The following is a 19131-nucleotide window of genomic DNA, read 5'->3' as shown; positions in this document are numbered from 1 at the left end:
CGGCGTTCAGAGATGCTCTTCTGGCTACCTTGGTTGTAACGGGTGGCTATTTGAGTCACTGTTGCCTTTCTATCAGCTCGAACCAGTCTGGCCATTCTCCTCTGACCTCTGGCATCAACAACGCATTTCCGCCCACAGAACTGCCGCTCACTGGATGTGTTTTCTTTTTCGGACCATTCTCTGTAAACCCTAGAGATGGTTGTGCGTGAAAATCCCAGTAGATCAGCAGTTTCTGAAATACTCAGACCAGCCCTTCTGGCACCAACAACCATGCCACGTTCAAAGGCACTCAAATCACCTTTCTTCCCCATACTGATGCTCGGTTTGAACTGCAGGAGATTGTCTTGACCATGTCTACATGCCTAAATGCACTGAGTTGCCGCCATGTGATTGGCTGATTAGAAATTAAGTGTTAACGAGCAGTTGGACAGGTGTACCTAATAAAGTGGCCGGTGAGTGTATATATATGGTGTGTGTTTATATTTGATATATAAATATAATATACTTTTTACTGTGCTATGTATCCGTATTTTATTGCATGCTCTCACATTGACTTTTCCACGTTATTGCTTGTGATAATGAAATCTTAATGGCGCCGTTATATAATCTGCGTTTTGCAATAAATAACATGTCAGACATAGAACTCAAAGCCGCTGCTACATAAGTCACTTAGATCAAAAATCAAAACTACGTTTACTCGCTGCTCTATGGTAAGCGGCAGATTGTTGGTCTTTAAAGTAGGTCACATATTGTATAGGCAGAAAGTGCTTTATCCTTTCGCCATCTGGCAACACAAGTAACATCCGATTAACTCAAATAAACTATGGAAAGTTGACCATGGTTATGTGACAGATACAGGCGGCTGGAGCGGCCGCTCTAATGAGTTATCACCTCTCTGGTGTATTGTAGTATCCACAGCAGCTGCCTCCCAGGATTACACAAAATATACAAGAGCTTTACGCACCTGTCTGACACGGAGATGACAGACGGACAGCCACATCCGTTATATCTAGGTAGCACGTGGGTCCTGCCTTACATGAGGCATAGAAACAAAGACGTTTCCTTAAGATTCGCTGCACGAGAAGATAGACTTTTATCCTTTATGATCGGCGGGGGATTTTGATGTGTATGTTTGAACATTTAGGGAGCATGTTGCCTATTAGTAGTCATTGTGGCAATTATTTTGCTTGACTGCTGACCTCAGGGCTGAAGTTGACAGAACTTAGTTTGACGGAACGTTATATAGTAATTGGTGCACATTAAAGCCTAACAGGACAGAAACTACATCTGACGGATAAAAAGCAAAAAACAGGAAAGAAACCTAAATAATACTGGAGGTCCACTCTGTGCCCCTTTTATAAAGCTTAACCCCTTGCATCTGTTCGATATATTATAAAAGTGACGAGAAACGTAGATCTATTGGAAATTGAACAATATGACTGTCATGTTTTATAATCCTCTTTAGAGTTTTCTGTTGAATGCAATGTAAGGCCTGGTTCACATCTGCGACGGTAATCCGTTCGGGGGAAGTTCACATGGGGACCCTCCTGAACAGACTATCTAATGCACTGGCAAGTGGTGAGCAGTGAAAGCACACGAACCCCATAGACTGTAATGGGCTCCGTGTGCTTTCCACACAGTCTCCAAATGGAACATCCGGACAGAAAAGTAGTTCACAATCTACTTTCCTGTCGCATGACTTGTGCGGAGACCGTACGGAAAGTACATGGACCCCACTATAGTCTATGGGGTCCGTGTGCTTTCACTGCACACCGCTTGTCAATGCATTCGGTAGTCTGTTTAGAGGGTTCCCATGCAGACTCCCCCAAACGGATTATTGACGCAGATGTGAACCAGGCCTACGTCAAAAATTTTAAAGGCGCACTGCTGATGGCTCGTGACCCAACCTAAGTGTAAATTTGCTCCACCTAAAGGACAGATTGAGGACTAGGGCACTGTATGAACAATTGCCCCAAAGCCACTAATATACATTTACTGTAGGCCAAACTCAAAGACAGCCATACATCTGCCGTCCACTTCCTTCAGACATCTAATGGCTGTTGATGATGTGAAAACATAACACTAGAACTGGACACATTGGTCAAGAGGATCCATTGAAGCATATTCTGATAGAAGGAAGGCCAACGTTTGTTGTGTGTGAGGGCTGCTGATCGGTTCCTAGTGATCTGGGAATGGGGTAATAAATCATGTTGGAGACTGTCTACATCAGGGGTCCTTAAACTTTTTAAACAGTGGGCCGGAGGCAGAGCAGGTCGCACAGACATCGGGAGCGGTGCCCTCCAATAGGTAAAGTGAAGAGCGCTCCATGGCCTGGCCCGAGCTCCCCAGGAGCTTAATTATAAATGCACGCCTGCCGGCGTTGTCGGCGGGGCCAGACAGAAGTGCTTGGCGGGCCGCATGTGGCCCTCGGGCCGCAGTTTGAGGACCCCTGGTCTACATGGACATCTAATGGAAGGATGGTGTTTTAGCAATGCACCTGGATATCAAACCAAGCTGACAATGACATGCCAGCCCAGTGCAGAAATAGCAGTATACTGTATACTATACAGATACAAATGTATTTTATAGTAATAATAATTGCATTTTTATTGCAATAGAAAAACAACAATGATGGTAGACACTTAGTCGGCTCCATTACATGTGATGGATTACAGATGACTGTTCACATTAGTGAGACATTTTGTGATCTAATTATTCTTCCATTATCGCTAAACCAATGTCTTATCACCCACAAACCTGTAAGTTGTCTACCTTGTAATTATACTAATAGCATCGCTATGTGAGATATTTGTGAGAACCAGAAAAAAATGTATGTGCCCTCAAGTATCTACTAAGTGCACTTAGTGAAAGTTACTACTACTCATCTCACTCGGGAAGTTCTCAGGAGGAAGTGGTAGGGGATCGGTGAGGTGAGTAATGCAAACATGAACATTTTTGTTAAATTCTTAAGTAACCTATCTAACTTCCTTTTAATTGAAAACAGAGTGTAAAGTTCCCACTAGCTCTAACCAAGAATTGCCACAAAGAGCCTGTTCCTTACCTAATGCAATATGTGGGGATAACGTCACTCCTTAGGGAGAGACCACCTTCTCAGGTGTGTGGAGACTTATAGCCATAGTTGCTCCACTGCAAAGGAACATGGGAAGAATATGCAAATCTGTCTCCCAAGATGTAAACAGGGAGACAGTGCCTCTGTTTGCTGCCCTCTATAGCAAGCAACCCTGAACAACATGCCCGACTTCCCAGAAGCCTTTGCTGCATGATGCGAGGTTATAACCAAATCAGTTTCTCAGCTGTACAGACATAGGTTAGAGGGATCAGATTTGTACCCATACTATTCATGTCACTGCCCTAGATTTGCTTCATTATCTAGAACTCTTGACTTTGGGATCTCTTGGAATACTAGAGTTCTGGGGAACATGGCTGACAAACATGCGATACATGAAATACAAATACATGTTATTAATATCTCATTATTCCAATGTGAATTGTTGCATAGAAATACAGGAAAATCTATCTCAGATTTAACCAGGTAGCTCTTAGTTCAGTAATCCAGTAGAGGAGTGGGAGTAGTAGTCATCACCATTGGGCTCCACATGGCGATAGTCACCTCCATCAAAGCTCTGGTACTTCTAAGGGCTAGTGGATCAGTGATGAGGGGCCTGCAGTGTGGATGGTGGTGGCAGTAGTTTCCCCTGGTTCAGACACTGCGATGAGTCTCCTGCCTGATGGTGGTTGGGGTGTCCTTGATGGTAGTGCAGGATTAAGGGCTCAGGAATAGCAAACAAGTAACAGTTTTACTATAGGTGGGTGAAAAGTAGAAACAACAATTTTGGACAAATTGGAGCTACAACCTTGGACATCATTGGGCTGGAAGTCTTAAGATGGTTCTTCTCTTCAAAAAAAAAAATTATTTCCAATTGATCAGGGTGCAGATTCTAAAGGTTGGTAAGTCTGGCCTGAGGCTCGTAGGTCCTAGTCGTAGATATGGGACATGGCCAAAAATTCTTTTCACAGTATGTGTCACAAAGCAGAAACTCTCCTTTGTCTTGACTGCAAAATAAATACTAGTCCTGGGTCAGTCTTATCTACATGTTGTAGCATACCTTCTGTCCCAGACTCTCTCTCTGGGAGGAGGAATACTAGACCCTCTCCTCCTTCTAACTATATGACCTAAGATCGAATAATGGACCATCTACCTCTCTCCAGCCTCACTGGTATAGACCACCGAACATCACATCAGAGGTCCCAGACACCAGTCTTAGTTACTTATATGTGAACCGATTATTGCCTACATTGAATAGATAGATAGATAGATAGATAGATAGATAGATAGATAGATAGTGTATATGGTAAAAAACTGTTTATAATACTGTTGTCCATTATAATACACACAAAAAACAAACCACTGGAATGTTATAATTCTTGTATTTTTGCTTTTGTTTTTCATATGGTCCAAGAATCTCCTGTTTATTGAGACAAGTTGTAATGAGCCATCATCATATGGTAAGCTGCACCTTCTAAGCTGCTCCTATAGAGAATGTTTTTGCTATAGAAATATATGATACTGTATAGATTGTATGTACAGTATGTTTGTGTCGTAGGTCTTATCTCTCACAGTGGAAAAATTACATTAAATTCCTGCTCAAAAATATCAAAAAGTTCAGCTAAATGGGTTGACCATGATTATTTATTTATGGTTAATTTTTAGAAGTTATACGTATCTGATTTTTTAAGGGGCGCCCACATGGATCAGCCATTTGGTTGCATGTATTCTGTGTACTGGGGGAAGATAACTCAGTATAGTGCAGATATAGTGGCTGGGCGCCATTACTGACATCTAGGGAAGCATTGCTGTAGTAGTCATTCAGACGCCAAAGGAAACAACGGGAACTTATAATTCACTGCAACTTCCTTCATCTTCCTTGTACCGGGAGCAATTCCATTAATTGTTATATACTATACTAGGTTTTTGCTGTGTATACACCTGTACTGTACGTACTACATAGATAGACAGACGTACCGATACTTCTTATTTGGCTACTAAATGGTTCTGTTGGCTCTTAGATGTCTTTATTTTAGGAGTGACCCATTGGGGTGGGAGAAGCATGAACAATACTCAGGCTTTCAATAAAAATCTCAAGATCCAGTAGAATATAATTTCATTCTCCACTGAATCAAGATTCAGTCATTAATTTCCCTGATGACGGTCTATATTTGTCTCTTACGAAGCAATTCTAGGAAATATTCCTTGTATTATTGTCATGATAAATGACATGGGTTTCCCTGACGTGATTGGTTCCACATTGAAGTAAGTGGGGAGAATGTCCCCCCACAGCAGGTTTTTAGCACCTTCTAGCCAAGGATGATAGACGCCTTGTCCGGGGTAAGATCTTTGACACTGTCTTCTGCCCTAGAAGAAATTCCGTAATGGTCCAGTAGGTACAATAAGGACAATTATTGGTATTTTACAGATATGTGATATATTTTATCTTATGCTCCGAGAAATGAATTTATAAAGGATTTAATGAAAGTCATATGAGCTCATATTGCACCATGCAGTGTATTATGTACACTATAGTCATGGGAAAAGGTTACTGTGAATTTGGAAGTTTTTCTCCTCCGGGAATTGTTTGGCTTTTGAGTTCTGAGAATGTACTTAGAGTCCTGTGTACAGTATGTGTGTACCCTTGTAGAGCCTCATGGGGAATCAGACCATTGCTTATGGCAATTGTATTACGGTTTTTCAATGAAAGGCAATGGATGGGGAGCCAAAGAGCCATTTCCTAATAAACCATGAGATACATATCCTGTTGTGTTATGATATTCCCTGACACTTTTATGGATTTTGATTTCTTCATTTTGCAACTAAGGAACAGACTGATGGCCATATGTGCAGTAAAATAATTTGCACTATAATGAGATACTTTGTAGGTCCTTAAAGGGAGTCTATCATTTGAAACCTCAATTTTGTCCAAAGGCACATTAGAATAGCCTATAAAAAGACTATTCTACCCCTATCTTCACTTCTTTGTTTCTCTCCGTCAGTTTCTTCTGGTATGCTAATGAAGATTACAGAGCACTGGGGGCGTTCTCCCAGCTCTGAGCACCCCTGCGTCATACATGTCCACTGCCTCTTTCATGCCTGTGCTCCTCCTCCTCCTCTTCTCCGGAACTTGTGCCTTGCACAGGCCTCTGACGCCATACTCTACCTGTTTAAAATCTCGAGCATGCGCAGTCAGCTCTGCCACTGTGGGTTTGCGCATACCCGAGTGTTTTTGTGGTGGTCTGCTACACAAGGGTAATATGTCTGCACTACGCTTGTGTAGTTCTCTGAAGAACTGAGCGTACAAGTGCAGTACGCTCGTGTAGCAGACCACCACAAAATGGCTGCTCAGGCATGCACAGTTGGCTCTGCCCGAACCCGGAGTGGCAGAGCCGATTGCGCATGCCCAAGATTTTAGATAGGTACAACGCGGCGTCAAAGGCCTGTGCAAGGCACAAGTGCCGGGGAAGAGGAGGAGGGGACGGAGCACAAGCATGAAAGGGGCAGTGGACAAGTGTGTGAAGGGACTCTACTACATCCTATAAGCATATACAGAGGTACCATCGCATTATATAGAAGACTACGGAATAAAAATGAAATCTTTGTTATATATTTTAATAGTGCAACAACATTGAACATTTTATGTAGAGTATATGAGGCAGTGGGTGCACTGGGGGCGGGCCTTGAGCCCTGGGAGCACTGCTTTGGGTGATGTGATAGCAGTGGGAGGATCTCTGTACAGGTTGGCCAGGGCAGAAGATGGTAGGGGTCTGAGTGCAAGACAGCACTGTGTGATCAGCTTCATGTAGATGATATCGGAGCTCTGTATCTCTTCTGTCTGTTGCTGCACATGAGGCTTTTGTACTTTATATCCATGTCTATTTCTGTAGTTATTCTGGGAGGCAGGGAATACATGTATAATATGGAGTCTGTGCACACTGTATATACAAGGTGCTTGTTTACACAGAGGGAGGGCAGGCTTTCAACTCCTAAATATTTTCTCTACTCATTAAACTGGATTTACAGGTTTCAGCGCAACATACAGTATATTACATGGTCCTCTGAGTTTCAGTGGCGTGTCATCTATTGTAAGCTGGTGTAAGCATATTGTAAGTGTCATAAAGAGCATAATATCCCCGGGTCTATCATATATACATTTATAGAGGTTTAAATAAAATATCACACAGATACTGCACCTATATAGCGTTATATGATAGAGAAAATTGAGTCCTGTGTTGTATAGGTATGTATGTATAGGTTTCCCTCTAACACAGAGCTCAGCTTCTCTCCTCTATCATATATCCCTATATATCACAGAGCTCAGCTTCTCTCCTCTATCATATAACCCTATATATCAAAGAGCTCAGCTTCTCTGCTCTATCATATAACCCTATATATCACAGAGCTCAGCTTCTCTCCTCTATCATATAACCGTATATATCACAGAGCTCAGCTTCTCTCCTCTATCATATAACCCTATATATCACAGAGCTCAGCTTCTCTCCTCTATCATATAACCCTATATATCACAGAGCTCAGCTTCTCTTCTCTATAACCCTATATATCACAGAGCTCAGCTTCTCTCCTCTATCATATAACCCTATATATCACATAGCTCAGCTTCTGTCCTCTATCACATAACCCTATATATCACAGAGCTCAGCTTCTCTCCTCTATCATATAACCCTATATATCACAGAGCTCAGCTTCTCTCCTCTATCATATAACCCAATATATCACAGAGCTCAGCTTCTCTCCTCCATCATATAACCCTATATATCACAGAGCACAGCTTCTCTCCTGTATAATATAATCCTATATATCACAGAGCTCAGCTTCTCTCCTCTATCATATAACCCTATATATCACAGAGCTCAGCTTCTCTCCTCTATCATATAACCCTATATATCACAGAGCTCAGCTTCTCTCCTGTATAATATAACCCTATATATCACAGAGCTCAGCTTCTCTACTCTATCATATAACCCTATATATCCCAGAGCTCAGCTTCTCCCCTCTATCATATAATCCTATATATCACAGAGCTCAGCTTCTCTCCTCTATCATATAACCTATATATCACAGGGCTCAACTTCTCTCCTCTATCATATAACCCTATATATCACAGAGCTCAGCTTCTCTCCCTCTATCATATAACCCTATATATCACAGAGCTCAGCTTCTCTCCTCTATCATATAACCCTATATATCACAGAGCTCAGCTTCTCTTCTCTATAACCCAATATATCACAGAGCTCAGCTTCTCTCCTCTATCATATAACCCTATATATCACAGAGCTCAGCTTCTCTCCTCTATCATATAACCCTATATATCACAGAGCTCAGCTTCTCTCCTCTATCATATAACCCAATATATCACAGAGCTCAGCTTCTCTCCTCCATCATATAACCCTATATATCACAGAGCACAGCTTCTCTCCTGTATAATATAATCCTATATATCACAGAGCTCAGCTTCTCTCCTCTATCATATAACCCTATATATCACAGAGCTCAGCTTCTCTCCTCTATCATATAACCCTATATATCACAGAGCTCAGCTTCTCTCCTGTATAATATAACCCTATATATCACAGAGCTCAGCTTCTCTACTCTATCATATAACCCTATATATCCCAGAGCTCAGCTTCTCCCCTCTATCATATAATCCTATATATCACAGAGCTCAGCTTCTCTCCTCTATCATATAACCTATATATCACAGGGCTCAACTTCTCTCCTCTATCATATAACCCTATATATCACAGAGCTCAGCTTCTCTCCCTCTATCATATAACCCTATATATCACAGAGCTCAGCTTCTCTCCATCTATCATATAACCCTATATATCACAGAGCTCAGCTTCTCTCCTCTATCCTATAACCCTATATATCATAGAGCTCAGCTTCTCTCCTCTATCATATAACCCTATATATCACAGAGCTCAGCTTCTCTCCTCTATCCTATAACCCTATATATCACAGAGCTCAGCTTCTCTCCTCTATCATATAACCCTATATATCACAGAGCTCAGCTTCTCTCCTCTATCCTATAACCCTATATATCACAGAGCTCAGCTTCTCTCCTCTATCATATAACCCTATATATCATAGAGCTCAGCTTCTCTCCCTCTATCATATAACCCTATATATCACAGAGCTCAGCTTCTCTCCTCTATAATATAACTTTTCTCTTCCTTATAATATTTCTTGTTTGGTTTAATTTAGACCTATATTTTGCACAAAAATATTTCCCCAGTTTATAACATTTTTGGACTCTCCTAAGCCACCCGCCTATTCTAGGCATCTTTCAAAATTATTTAATAAGGTGCAATACATATAAGCAATACATATATATCATTTTTGGTTAAATTCAGCCAAAATTCAGTTACTTTTCATCTATGAAGTTGTTTTTAATACAGATTTTTATCATTTATTTTCTGCACAACACCTTTACAATTCTATGACCGGTCTCTATTCATTGTAGCAAGAAAACAAACATATATATTTTTTAATTGAAGGCTTCCTCTATTTCTGTCTTCTAGTTTCTTAGCTTCTTAGAGCAATCATTGAGTGTCGATGGTTTTATTATTTATTATTTCTGTCTCTCGGGACTAGAAGGTTCTTACTGTGCGCTATGTTTTCTTCCATCCCCTGGAGAATGGACCTTCTATAAATTAGACACATGCACACACCATGAGTATTAGGATTCTAATAAAAGACACAGAAAATATTAGAACTCGGATGTTATTATGAGAGGGGAGGGGGAGGGGGGTATTAATTCATTAAGCCCAAATAGCCAACTTCATGAGACTCTTCCCGGGTTTCTGAGCTTGGCAGCAATGGCTGAGGAGGGCGTCAAGAAAATATAAGTAAGTGAGAAAAGAAAAGTTCCTAATATTAAATCTGCTGTAGACACATCAAGCACAATATCGCCACCCTTACTGGCACTCCCTCTTCTATTTGTCAAACAAGCTTCCATCTGGCCCATAAACCAAGGAGACCCGCAGATTGCCCTAACCACACTAAGGTGATTTAAACTCCTTAACCGTAACCATCACTATCAAGAATATGCTTTAGGGATGAGGTAGGGGCCCCGGACAAAAGATTCGACACTTAGTTAAAGACTAAAAAGTTTTTTTTCTATAAATCGGTAGTACAAAGATGAATAGTATAGTAATAGATCATACTTCTTTCTCCGCTGATCAGACTCATGTCCTTCTATCTCCCTCCTGCATTGATCACTCATTGTCAAAGCACGATTAAATTCTGACATCAGTATACATGGGTTCATAATTTATAGATTGGGTTACTGCTGAAGTCTATGGAAAAGAGACGGGAAGACCAAAGAGAGAGGAAGATAGATACAAAGAGATTATGTTGCAGCTTCTAGTGAGTATTCTATCTCACCTCAATGCTGGATTCACAGCTACACTGCCCAGTGCTGCTATGTAACGTCCTCCATGCTGCTGCTTCTAATGATGTGCTATACACAGTTAGGGGAGCTGGATCTCCTCTGTATGCAGCATATGGAAGATATCATGACAGCAAGTCATGAGTTTAGGGATAACTGACAATTAGAGAAGGAGCCGGCAAAGTAGGGAAATTGTTGATAAATGCAGGATATAGCTAGAGAAATAGCTAAGTATAGTGTTATTCATCATGAACATGCACAATGGCTTATTCTGAAAGTTTACCTAGAAGTATAAACACGATTTAAGGCAATAGCTGAGCACTAAGTAAGTAACATCTCTGTTGGATGCTAGCCTGGAAATATTAACATTTACATTACCACCTGCAAAGAAAACAAAGGGAATATTTGCTAAAAAATATTGTCTCTAAGTTATGGAGTTAAAGTGATCCTATCATTATAAATGGTATATATATATATATATACTGTATATATATATATATATATATATATATATATATATATATATATACACACAGTCCGGTCACATTAATGTGACCACCTGTCAAAATCCAGAATAACCGCCTTTGGCAGAGCGGACCGCTGCAGACGTGCAGGAAGAGAGGGGATGTTGTGATGATGTCACTGGGATGTTGTGCCATGTCAACTCCTAGCCAGCTGCGCTAGGTTACGCGGTTGAGCATCCATGGCGCGAACAACCTGATTGAGGTGGTCCCACAGATTCTCGATTGGGTTCAAGTTTGGGGAATTTGCTGGCCAAGGGAGTGCGGTAAACTCATCCTGGTGCTCCTCGAACCACGCATGTACACTGCGAGCTTTATGACACGTACCATTGTCCTGCTGGTAGATGCCATCATCCTGAGGAAAAACAATTTGCATGTAGGGGAGAACATGGTCCACAAGGATAGATGCATACTTTTTTTTTTTTTTTTTTTCCTGTAGATTGTGAGCCCCACATAGAGCTCACAACGTACATTTTTTTCCCCTATCAGTATGTCTCTGGGATGGAAATCCATGCAAACACGGGGAGAACATACAAACTCCTTGGAGATGGTTTTTTGCCCTTGGTGGGATTTGAACACCAGGACTCCAGTGCTGCAAAGCTGCAGTGCTAACCACTGAGCCACCGTGTGGCCCCGTATAGATGCATACTTGTGTTGATCCATTGTGCCTTCCACAATGATGAGTGCACCCAGATGGCTGGTGACACGTGCCTTCTGCGATCGGTTATTTAACGTTGACGTCAAAAGTAGGCGGTGGTCACATTAATATGACTAGACTGTGTGTGTATATATATATATATTTATATATATAATGTGAAGTTATTTTTAAGGTACGCTGATCATCCATGACATTAAAAGTACATTACAAAGGACTTAGTTACGTTAGTGAAGGAGTCGCAGGGCGACATAGTGATCTTTGGTCGCCCCCCGCAGGAGTCTTGGCCAGAGATATTAGCGAAACAGCTGACCATCAGGTTTAGAGGACCCGATCCTCGATGGTCAGCTGATCATATATATTTAGAAAGGACTCCTTTAAGTAGAAATTACACCTACAGGTTGTGATGGAGGAAGAAGGGTACAGGACAGGTTGAGAAGGAGGGAAAAGTCCTTGATATTTTCTTTGGCTTCATAAACTGGACTAAAAACTGCATGTGTGATTCCAATCTAAAGGAAGCAGAAGATTGCTCTTAAGCACAGGGAAATTACTATTCAGCACGTCTGACAAGTAGAGCTAAGCACTATTAAGATAGCCATGAATTATAGGTTACCAACTTGGCCAAAATTACATGCTATAGAGTGACGGAGCAGCGACTCATCAGACTCCTCTAGTGCTACTGATTTCCTGGTAGGATTGTCCAGGGAAAAAATCCAACTTGTAAAATATGTTTAACTCAGACTAAGGCGTTGGCGGAATATCTGGCGTCATCTACAGACATTAGATTATCAGATAGGATCTGCCAACACAATTGTGTTGAATTGTAAATGAAAGCATATTGCATTCGTAGTCGTCTCTATACTGATAAATGTAGCAGAGCTCTTTGTTTCTGTTCTAGCGGTGATGAGTTTGCCAGTTGGCCATATTATAGCGTATTATCCAGGGTTCTACATATGATGGCAGCTTACATTTACTTCAATGGTCTTGGCCTAGATAAGGACTGAAAGATAACTTCAGCTCTGCTACATCTGCCCATGCAGAATGCTGCAGAACGGTCGTGGGAATCTTCTCGCTCGTGACTCGCTGTATTCGCTTTGTATATGGGAAGTGGTTTAGTTTTTACAGCATTCAGTTTGTTACCTTTTATGGATACTTAATTAAGCTATATATAGAACAGACATTGCTTGCCTGACATTACCTTGGGGGAGGAAGGAAAGGGCATGACAGGGTTAATGGTGTATGGCAGATTGGGGCTATTTCAGTTTGCGCGGTGTACCTATTTTTCATTCAATGATGGTTCAGCTTTCACAGCAGCGCTATGAAGCCCATTGAATGGAAATGTCACATGCACATAATATTGACTCATGTTTGCAGGGATTTGTCTCGGTGGAATTGCATCATAGGAATGACTGTACTTGGGTTAATGTACAAAGCCCAGGCCCAAAGCTGTTAGATAGCGTCTCCCTATAGCCTGTGTGCCTTGTAGGTCAGGAACCTCCACACTGCAATATTCACGTTGAGATGGTCAAGGAAAGCTTTACCACCACCGAAATTGCTTTGAAACCCGGAAACTCTGTATGAAAATGAGGTTCTTGCCTTTGGTTGCCACCTGCAAGTGCTGCCTGTTAACATATCTGACAGGTCTCAATTTGTGGTGACCATGGATGAAGATGGGTGCACTGGCCGACACAGCCATGTCCGGGGTGCCCAATAAGGTCATTTGTAAAGGGTATGAATGTAGATTTACTTCAGCGAGATTGCATGTTAAGACAAGAAATATATGTGCACTATGACACCTACAACCCCTAAAATATTATATAAGTGTTTTAGAAGAGATATTTGGTCATGTTATGTTCCCCTTAAAGAGGACCTTTCACCTCCTGGGGCACATGCGGTTTTATACACTACAAGTAAGCCAACAGTGCGCTGAATTCAGGGCACTATCGACTTTCCTGTTCTGTGCCCCCGATGAAGAGCTATCGGTGCTGGTACTGTAGCTCTTCACTGTCAGAAGGGCGATACTGTGACTCAAGAACGCCCTTCCTCATAGCAGAGTCTATAGCGCTGTACTGTGAGGGGTGCATTGCTTACTGCCCAGCGATGACGCTGAGGGGTGAGGAACGCCCCCCCAGTACTCATCTATGGAAGAGCACTATCAGGAGGGGAGGGGGCGTTCCTCCCCGCTCTCACAGTACAGCGCTATAGAAGCTACTGTGAGGAAGGGCGTGACTGACTGTCAGAAACGCCCTTCTGACAGTGAAGAGCTACGGTACCAGCACAGATAACTCTTCACCAGGGGCACAGAATGGGAAAGTCAATAGTGCGCTGAATTCAGTGCTCTGTCGGCTTTCTAGAGGTGTATTACACCGCATGTGCCCCAGGAGGTAAAAGGTCCTCTTTAAGTAACTGAAGACACCTCATTCAGATTGCTGTGTGTGATCAGAGCTCTGACCTCTCCAATATACTGTCCACAAGGAACACGACTTTGGAGGTTATGACCTTTGGCCATTGCTGGCGTGCATAATTTCGACTGTATGTGGCAGTCTGAACATGTCGATGGATCTTATGAATGTACTGACAGCCATTAAGTAATCCTGATGAGAAAAAATGTCCATGTAGGACAGGGCTACCCCACTGATATGGCTACCCTGCAGTATCATGTGGCTACTATGGCTCATTGATCTCTAAGTGACTACATAATTTAGCTTCAAAACACCCGGCCATGGTTTTTGGCCACATTATGGTCACATCAGCTTAACCTTAGCTTTTTCCATTTCATCATATATAAAGGTGCCATATGGACTACTAGAGCATTACCTTGCGAGTTTCCAGCAGGTTAGCTGTCAGCAGACTAGAGGTGTCCGACCTGCTGCGAATTATAGTAGCAGTGAGATTAAATCCCATTCACACACCAGGGAAAGGAGCCGCAGTGCAAAGTGTTTTGTCAATGTCCGCTGCAGATTTTTTGCTCAGGGTGTGAATGAGATATACTTTAGGGGAGTCTGCCACTGAGCCACGTATATTCAACTGTCACCACCACCGTGTTGCAGAGCACATTACTCATTACAATTGTTATATATATATATATATATATATATATATATATATATATATATATATATATATATAACTTTTATAGATTTGAAGAAAAGCAACCTCGAAGTGTTATGCAAATGAGACAGTTGGTGCACTGGGGGCGGGACTTCAGCTCTGCAGCTCTGCTCTTGCCGCTTAGACCCCTACATTCTCTTGTTTGTGCCATCTTGTGTAGTCAGAGTTGATTCTTTGATATCATTCATACTACTTGAGCAGCAAGAGCAATGTATGTTATGCTTAGTAGTATATATTATGCATCGCCGTGTATATTATGCATCGTAGTGTATACAGTATTATGCTTAGTAGTATATATTATGCATCGCAGTGTATATTATGCATCGCAGTGTATACAGTATTATGCTTAGTAGTATATATTATGCATCGCAGTGTATATTATGCTTAGTAGCTGGATGTTGAGCTTCGGCCTCTTGTCCAGTTGCTAACAGGACTGGTTGGTAAACTATGGGTTATTTATGTTTTCTGCCTTTTTTCCAGTTTCAGGTTGAACTTGATCAGGAATACCAAGACAAATTCAAACGACTTCCAATGGAAATCCAGGAGTTTGTCCAAGAGGCCATGAAGGGAAAATTCAGTGAAGACGGGGAACATAGCTCTGCTCTCTTAACACCTGACAGTGGGAAGTCTCCAGTGGGGAACTCGGGAAATCACAAAACTCCAGATCATGAAGAAGAAGGTGAAGAAGAAGCTCCAGCCAAGGCACTTGATACATCACTTTAACCGGGACTCGGAGCTTGCCATATGTCTTTGTGCTGTCAGAGGGGTGCTTATACATTGCCTGTCATTTCTCTTCGGCAATCTGATCCTGCCTCTGCATAGTGTTACATGACGGAAGCTTACAGTGCTCTTTTGAATGCACACTTCCAAGAGAAGCAGTTTTCTATTGCACTCAGCTGTCCATTTTTTTAGGTATTTATTAATATTCTTGGTCTTGGTGCATTTATTGTGAAGACGTAACATACATGCATATAAACCACATAATGCTTCTTTGTCGGTGTATCTGAATAGGCAAAAAAAACGTAACTTCCAGGCCATAGACACTGTAAAGAATGGAGACTCTGTGTAGAGTTCTAACCTAGAGGCATCTAAAGTAGCCTCTGATAGGCCAAATCATAAGGACATGATGAAGACTGCCTTGTGTATAAGATGAAGTGTTACCCATATCAACCAGTCCGCTCGTATCGTTCATATACCAGTGTATTCTAAGGAAGAAACACTCATCTGATTGGTTTCCATGGACGATTCTACCCTTGGTCACAGTAACCACTGGAACGGTTTTTCGATGATATCCCTCGTTGTTTAGTTGTATATGTACCTAAACTGCTCAATATTTGCTTTACGTTGCACTGAGAGATTAAACATTTTGCTTTGCAAGCACTGGTTGCTTGCTCTTTTGATATTTTATGTATCTGTAATATAAGTGAACGATGGGTTTTTTGGGGCAATATGGTCCCTAGTCGGAGACCATTGGAGCAAATATTTATTGACGTGCGCTATACCCACAGCATATCACATGAACACAGAGGTGTTGAACATGTGGGTTTTTATGGGATACGGATCCCCACGGGAAGGAGGAAGTCGAGTGTGCATGTCTGAACAAAGAATACTAACTCAATGGTTAGATTCTGCAAATTAGTAACAAAACAAGTGTAAGAAGCATCGTTTTTCTGTGGTATTAGTTAGTGTTGTATTGTATGTTGAATCAGTCTTTGGATATAAATTTTAAAACAAAAATATAGATATATATATATAAAAATATATATTTTGCAGGATCAAAAAATATTGATTTTAAACTATTATAGTTTATGTAAAATTTTCTGAAAACTGTACACAGTGCAAATAGGAAACCCTGGAGAAATGTATGTTCAAGATATTGTGCTGTATTTGGAAATAAAGTTACCAGTCGTGACTATTATTGCCCGGTCAATTGGCAGAATTTTTCTTGGTAAGACTGTAAGAAAAATATGTAAGTTCTAGAGGATCCGTCGCCTCTCCTGATGGGTCTCGGATTCTCCATAAAATAGGAATTTGTGACTATTTTCTTAGAATTCTCTGCTGTGCCTTTCCTCTTTTATTCCTCCTGTAAATGCCTGAATATAGTGACCGCTATCGGTTGCCATTCACTATTATGGCGGAAAAGAATATGCAAGTATGTCACGATTTGCCCGTGGTTGAAACGCCGCAGAAAAAATAGCTGCATTTTACAGTAATGGCAAAGTGGATGGGATTCTACCGAATCCCATGCCCACTTTGCGGTAAAAACCGCTGTGTCAATTTCCAAAACTGGCGCGGTTTTGGAAATCACAGCATGTCAATTATACATATGGAAACGCCGGCGGTTTCCCCATAGGTATAATTGTAACATATATTCTGCACAGGAAAACTTTGTGAATTTTCTGTCTAAAGCGCTGCGGGAAGAACTGCAATGCCTTGCCCCCGCGGTTTATCCCACAGCGATTATGGCTGCGAGACGTCCCGTGGGGCCTTAGCTTAAGGCTGGGTTCACGTCAGGTGACTCCATAGCAGAAGAACTTTGGAGGACTTTTCTGTCCACTGGTTTTAGTTTGAAAATGGCGGACATCATGCAGACCCCACTATAGTCAATGGTGTCCACGTATAACCGTTGTTTTAGTGGTCCCGCTCTCTGTCATTCAGTTCCCCGGTAGACCACAATCATAGTGTCAACTTACCGTAAATCTTTCTTGGTGGTGAAAGGGGAACTTGCTCTTGCTCCACCTGGGTAGTTTCCTATATCAATGCCTTATTTACCTTAAACCTCTTGCAAAATCTGGGTATAAAGCCAAACCAGAATTTAGAGGAACCCATCCATAGAGAGCATATTGTATCTCATTGGCCCTTCCAAAAGATGGCGCTAGGACAAGTTCCCCTTTTTCCATCTAGGAAGACTTATTTGCATATTCTTTTCCCAGAAATCTTAGCAGGACATGAATGGTCTAAGTCCCTGTTGACCACAAAGTCAAAGTCTTCTTTGGGAGACATGGTCACGGTACCCCTTCTGACTCTCTCGGTGGGGGGCATCCCCTACCAATCATCATCAATGATGCCAACCTGTATGGGCCCACTTTATTTACAAGGAGAATGGTAACACCCAGCTATCTATATAACCATACATAATAACAGAGGAACTGCAGAGCCCAGAGTTTAAGAAAAAATATCAGAGGTGTGACCGGTCCACTTTAACATTTTTTATTAAAGAGGACCTTTCACCACTTTTGGGCACATGCAGTGTTATATACTGCCAGAAAGCCGACAGTGCGCTGATTTCAGCGCACTGTCGGCTTTCCCGATCTGTGCCCGGTGTAAAGAGCCTACGGTGCCGGTACCGTAGTGCTCTATGGTCAGAAGGGCGTTTCTGACCATTAGCCAGAGACGTCCTTCTGCCTCGCGGCTCCAATCGCGCTGTACTGTGGAGCGCGGAGGAACGCCCCCTCCCGCTCCTGATAATACTCGTCTATGGACGAGCGGTGTGAGCAGAGGGAGGGGGCATTCCTCCCCGCTCCACAGCACAGCGCGATTGGAGCCGCGAGGCAGAAGGACATCTCTGGCTAATGGTCAGAAACGCCCTTCTGACCATAGAGCACTACGGTACCGGCACCGTAAGCTCTTTACACCGGGCACAGATCGGGAAAGCCGACAGTGCGCTGAAATCAGCGCACTGTTGGCTTTCTGGCAGTATATAACACTGCATGTGCCCAAAAGTGGTGAAAGGTCCTCTTTAAATGGCTGTCGAAAAATATTCAGGCAGTTGCACAAATAACAATTCCTTACAATAAGGCTACCGAAATGGCTCTTATAGTAAGATAAGAATCAGCGGGGCTGCGGTGCGAGGGGTTTCCCATAAGTATACAGAGAAGGGTGTCCGGTAATAAGATAGTATGATATCATTGTTATATATGCAATGCCCTAATATATCCATTAGTAGCCATAGATAGGGAGAGCTATAGAAAACACTAGGCCTGATCAAAACTGTTTCTGTTGCCCCAAATAACCAATCACAGCGCAGCTTTCTCTTTCACAAGGCTGTTTGAAAAATTGAAAGCTGTGCTGTGATTGGTTGCTAGGAGCAATAAAGACAGGATAAATGAGGCCTACTACTACTACTAGTACTACTACTACTACTATGGCATTACCTATAGCAACTAGTCACATTGAAAGGATTACATTTGTTAGGCCATATGGTTAATGGATGTAGCAACCAATATAGCGTTCTCGTTTCCGAAACAATCTAAAAAAATGAAAGAGGAACCCTAATTAGGTGCTACGGGCAACAAAACCAATCGGCCACTAGCTTGTATAATATACGGAAAGGCTGCTTTTCCGGAGGCCTTGTAGTCATCTT

General features: G+C 42.0%; 1 protein-coding gene across 1 annotated transcript in view; it reads left to right on the top strand.

The window, feature by feature from the left end:
- Positions 1 to 16686, top strand: part of PLCB1 (phospholipase C beta 1) — a 480198-nt gene extending 463512 nt beyond the window's left edge. The window contains exon 32 of the mRNA XM_075267398.1: positions 15255 to 16686. Within this exon, the coding sequence (XP_075123499.1) occupies positions 15255 to 15491 (237 nt within the window). The 3' untranslated portion in view covers positions 15492 to 16686. The remainder of the gene's footprint in view (positions 1 to 15254) is intronic.
- The last annotated feature ends 2445 nt before the right edge of the window (positions 16687 to 19131 follow it).

The sequence above is a fragment of the Leptodactylus fuscus genome, chromosome 3, assembly GCF_031893055.1.
Source record: "Leptodactylus fuscus isolate aLepFus1 chromosome 3, aLepFus1.hap2, whole genome shotgun sequence".
NCBI classification, from domain to species: domain Eukaryota; kingdom Metazoa; phylum Chordata; class Amphibia; order Anura; family Leptodactylidae; genus Leptodactylus; species Leptodactylus fuscus.
Note: the sequence above shows the minus strand (reverse complement) of the source record. Positions and strands in the feature narration are given on the sequence as shown.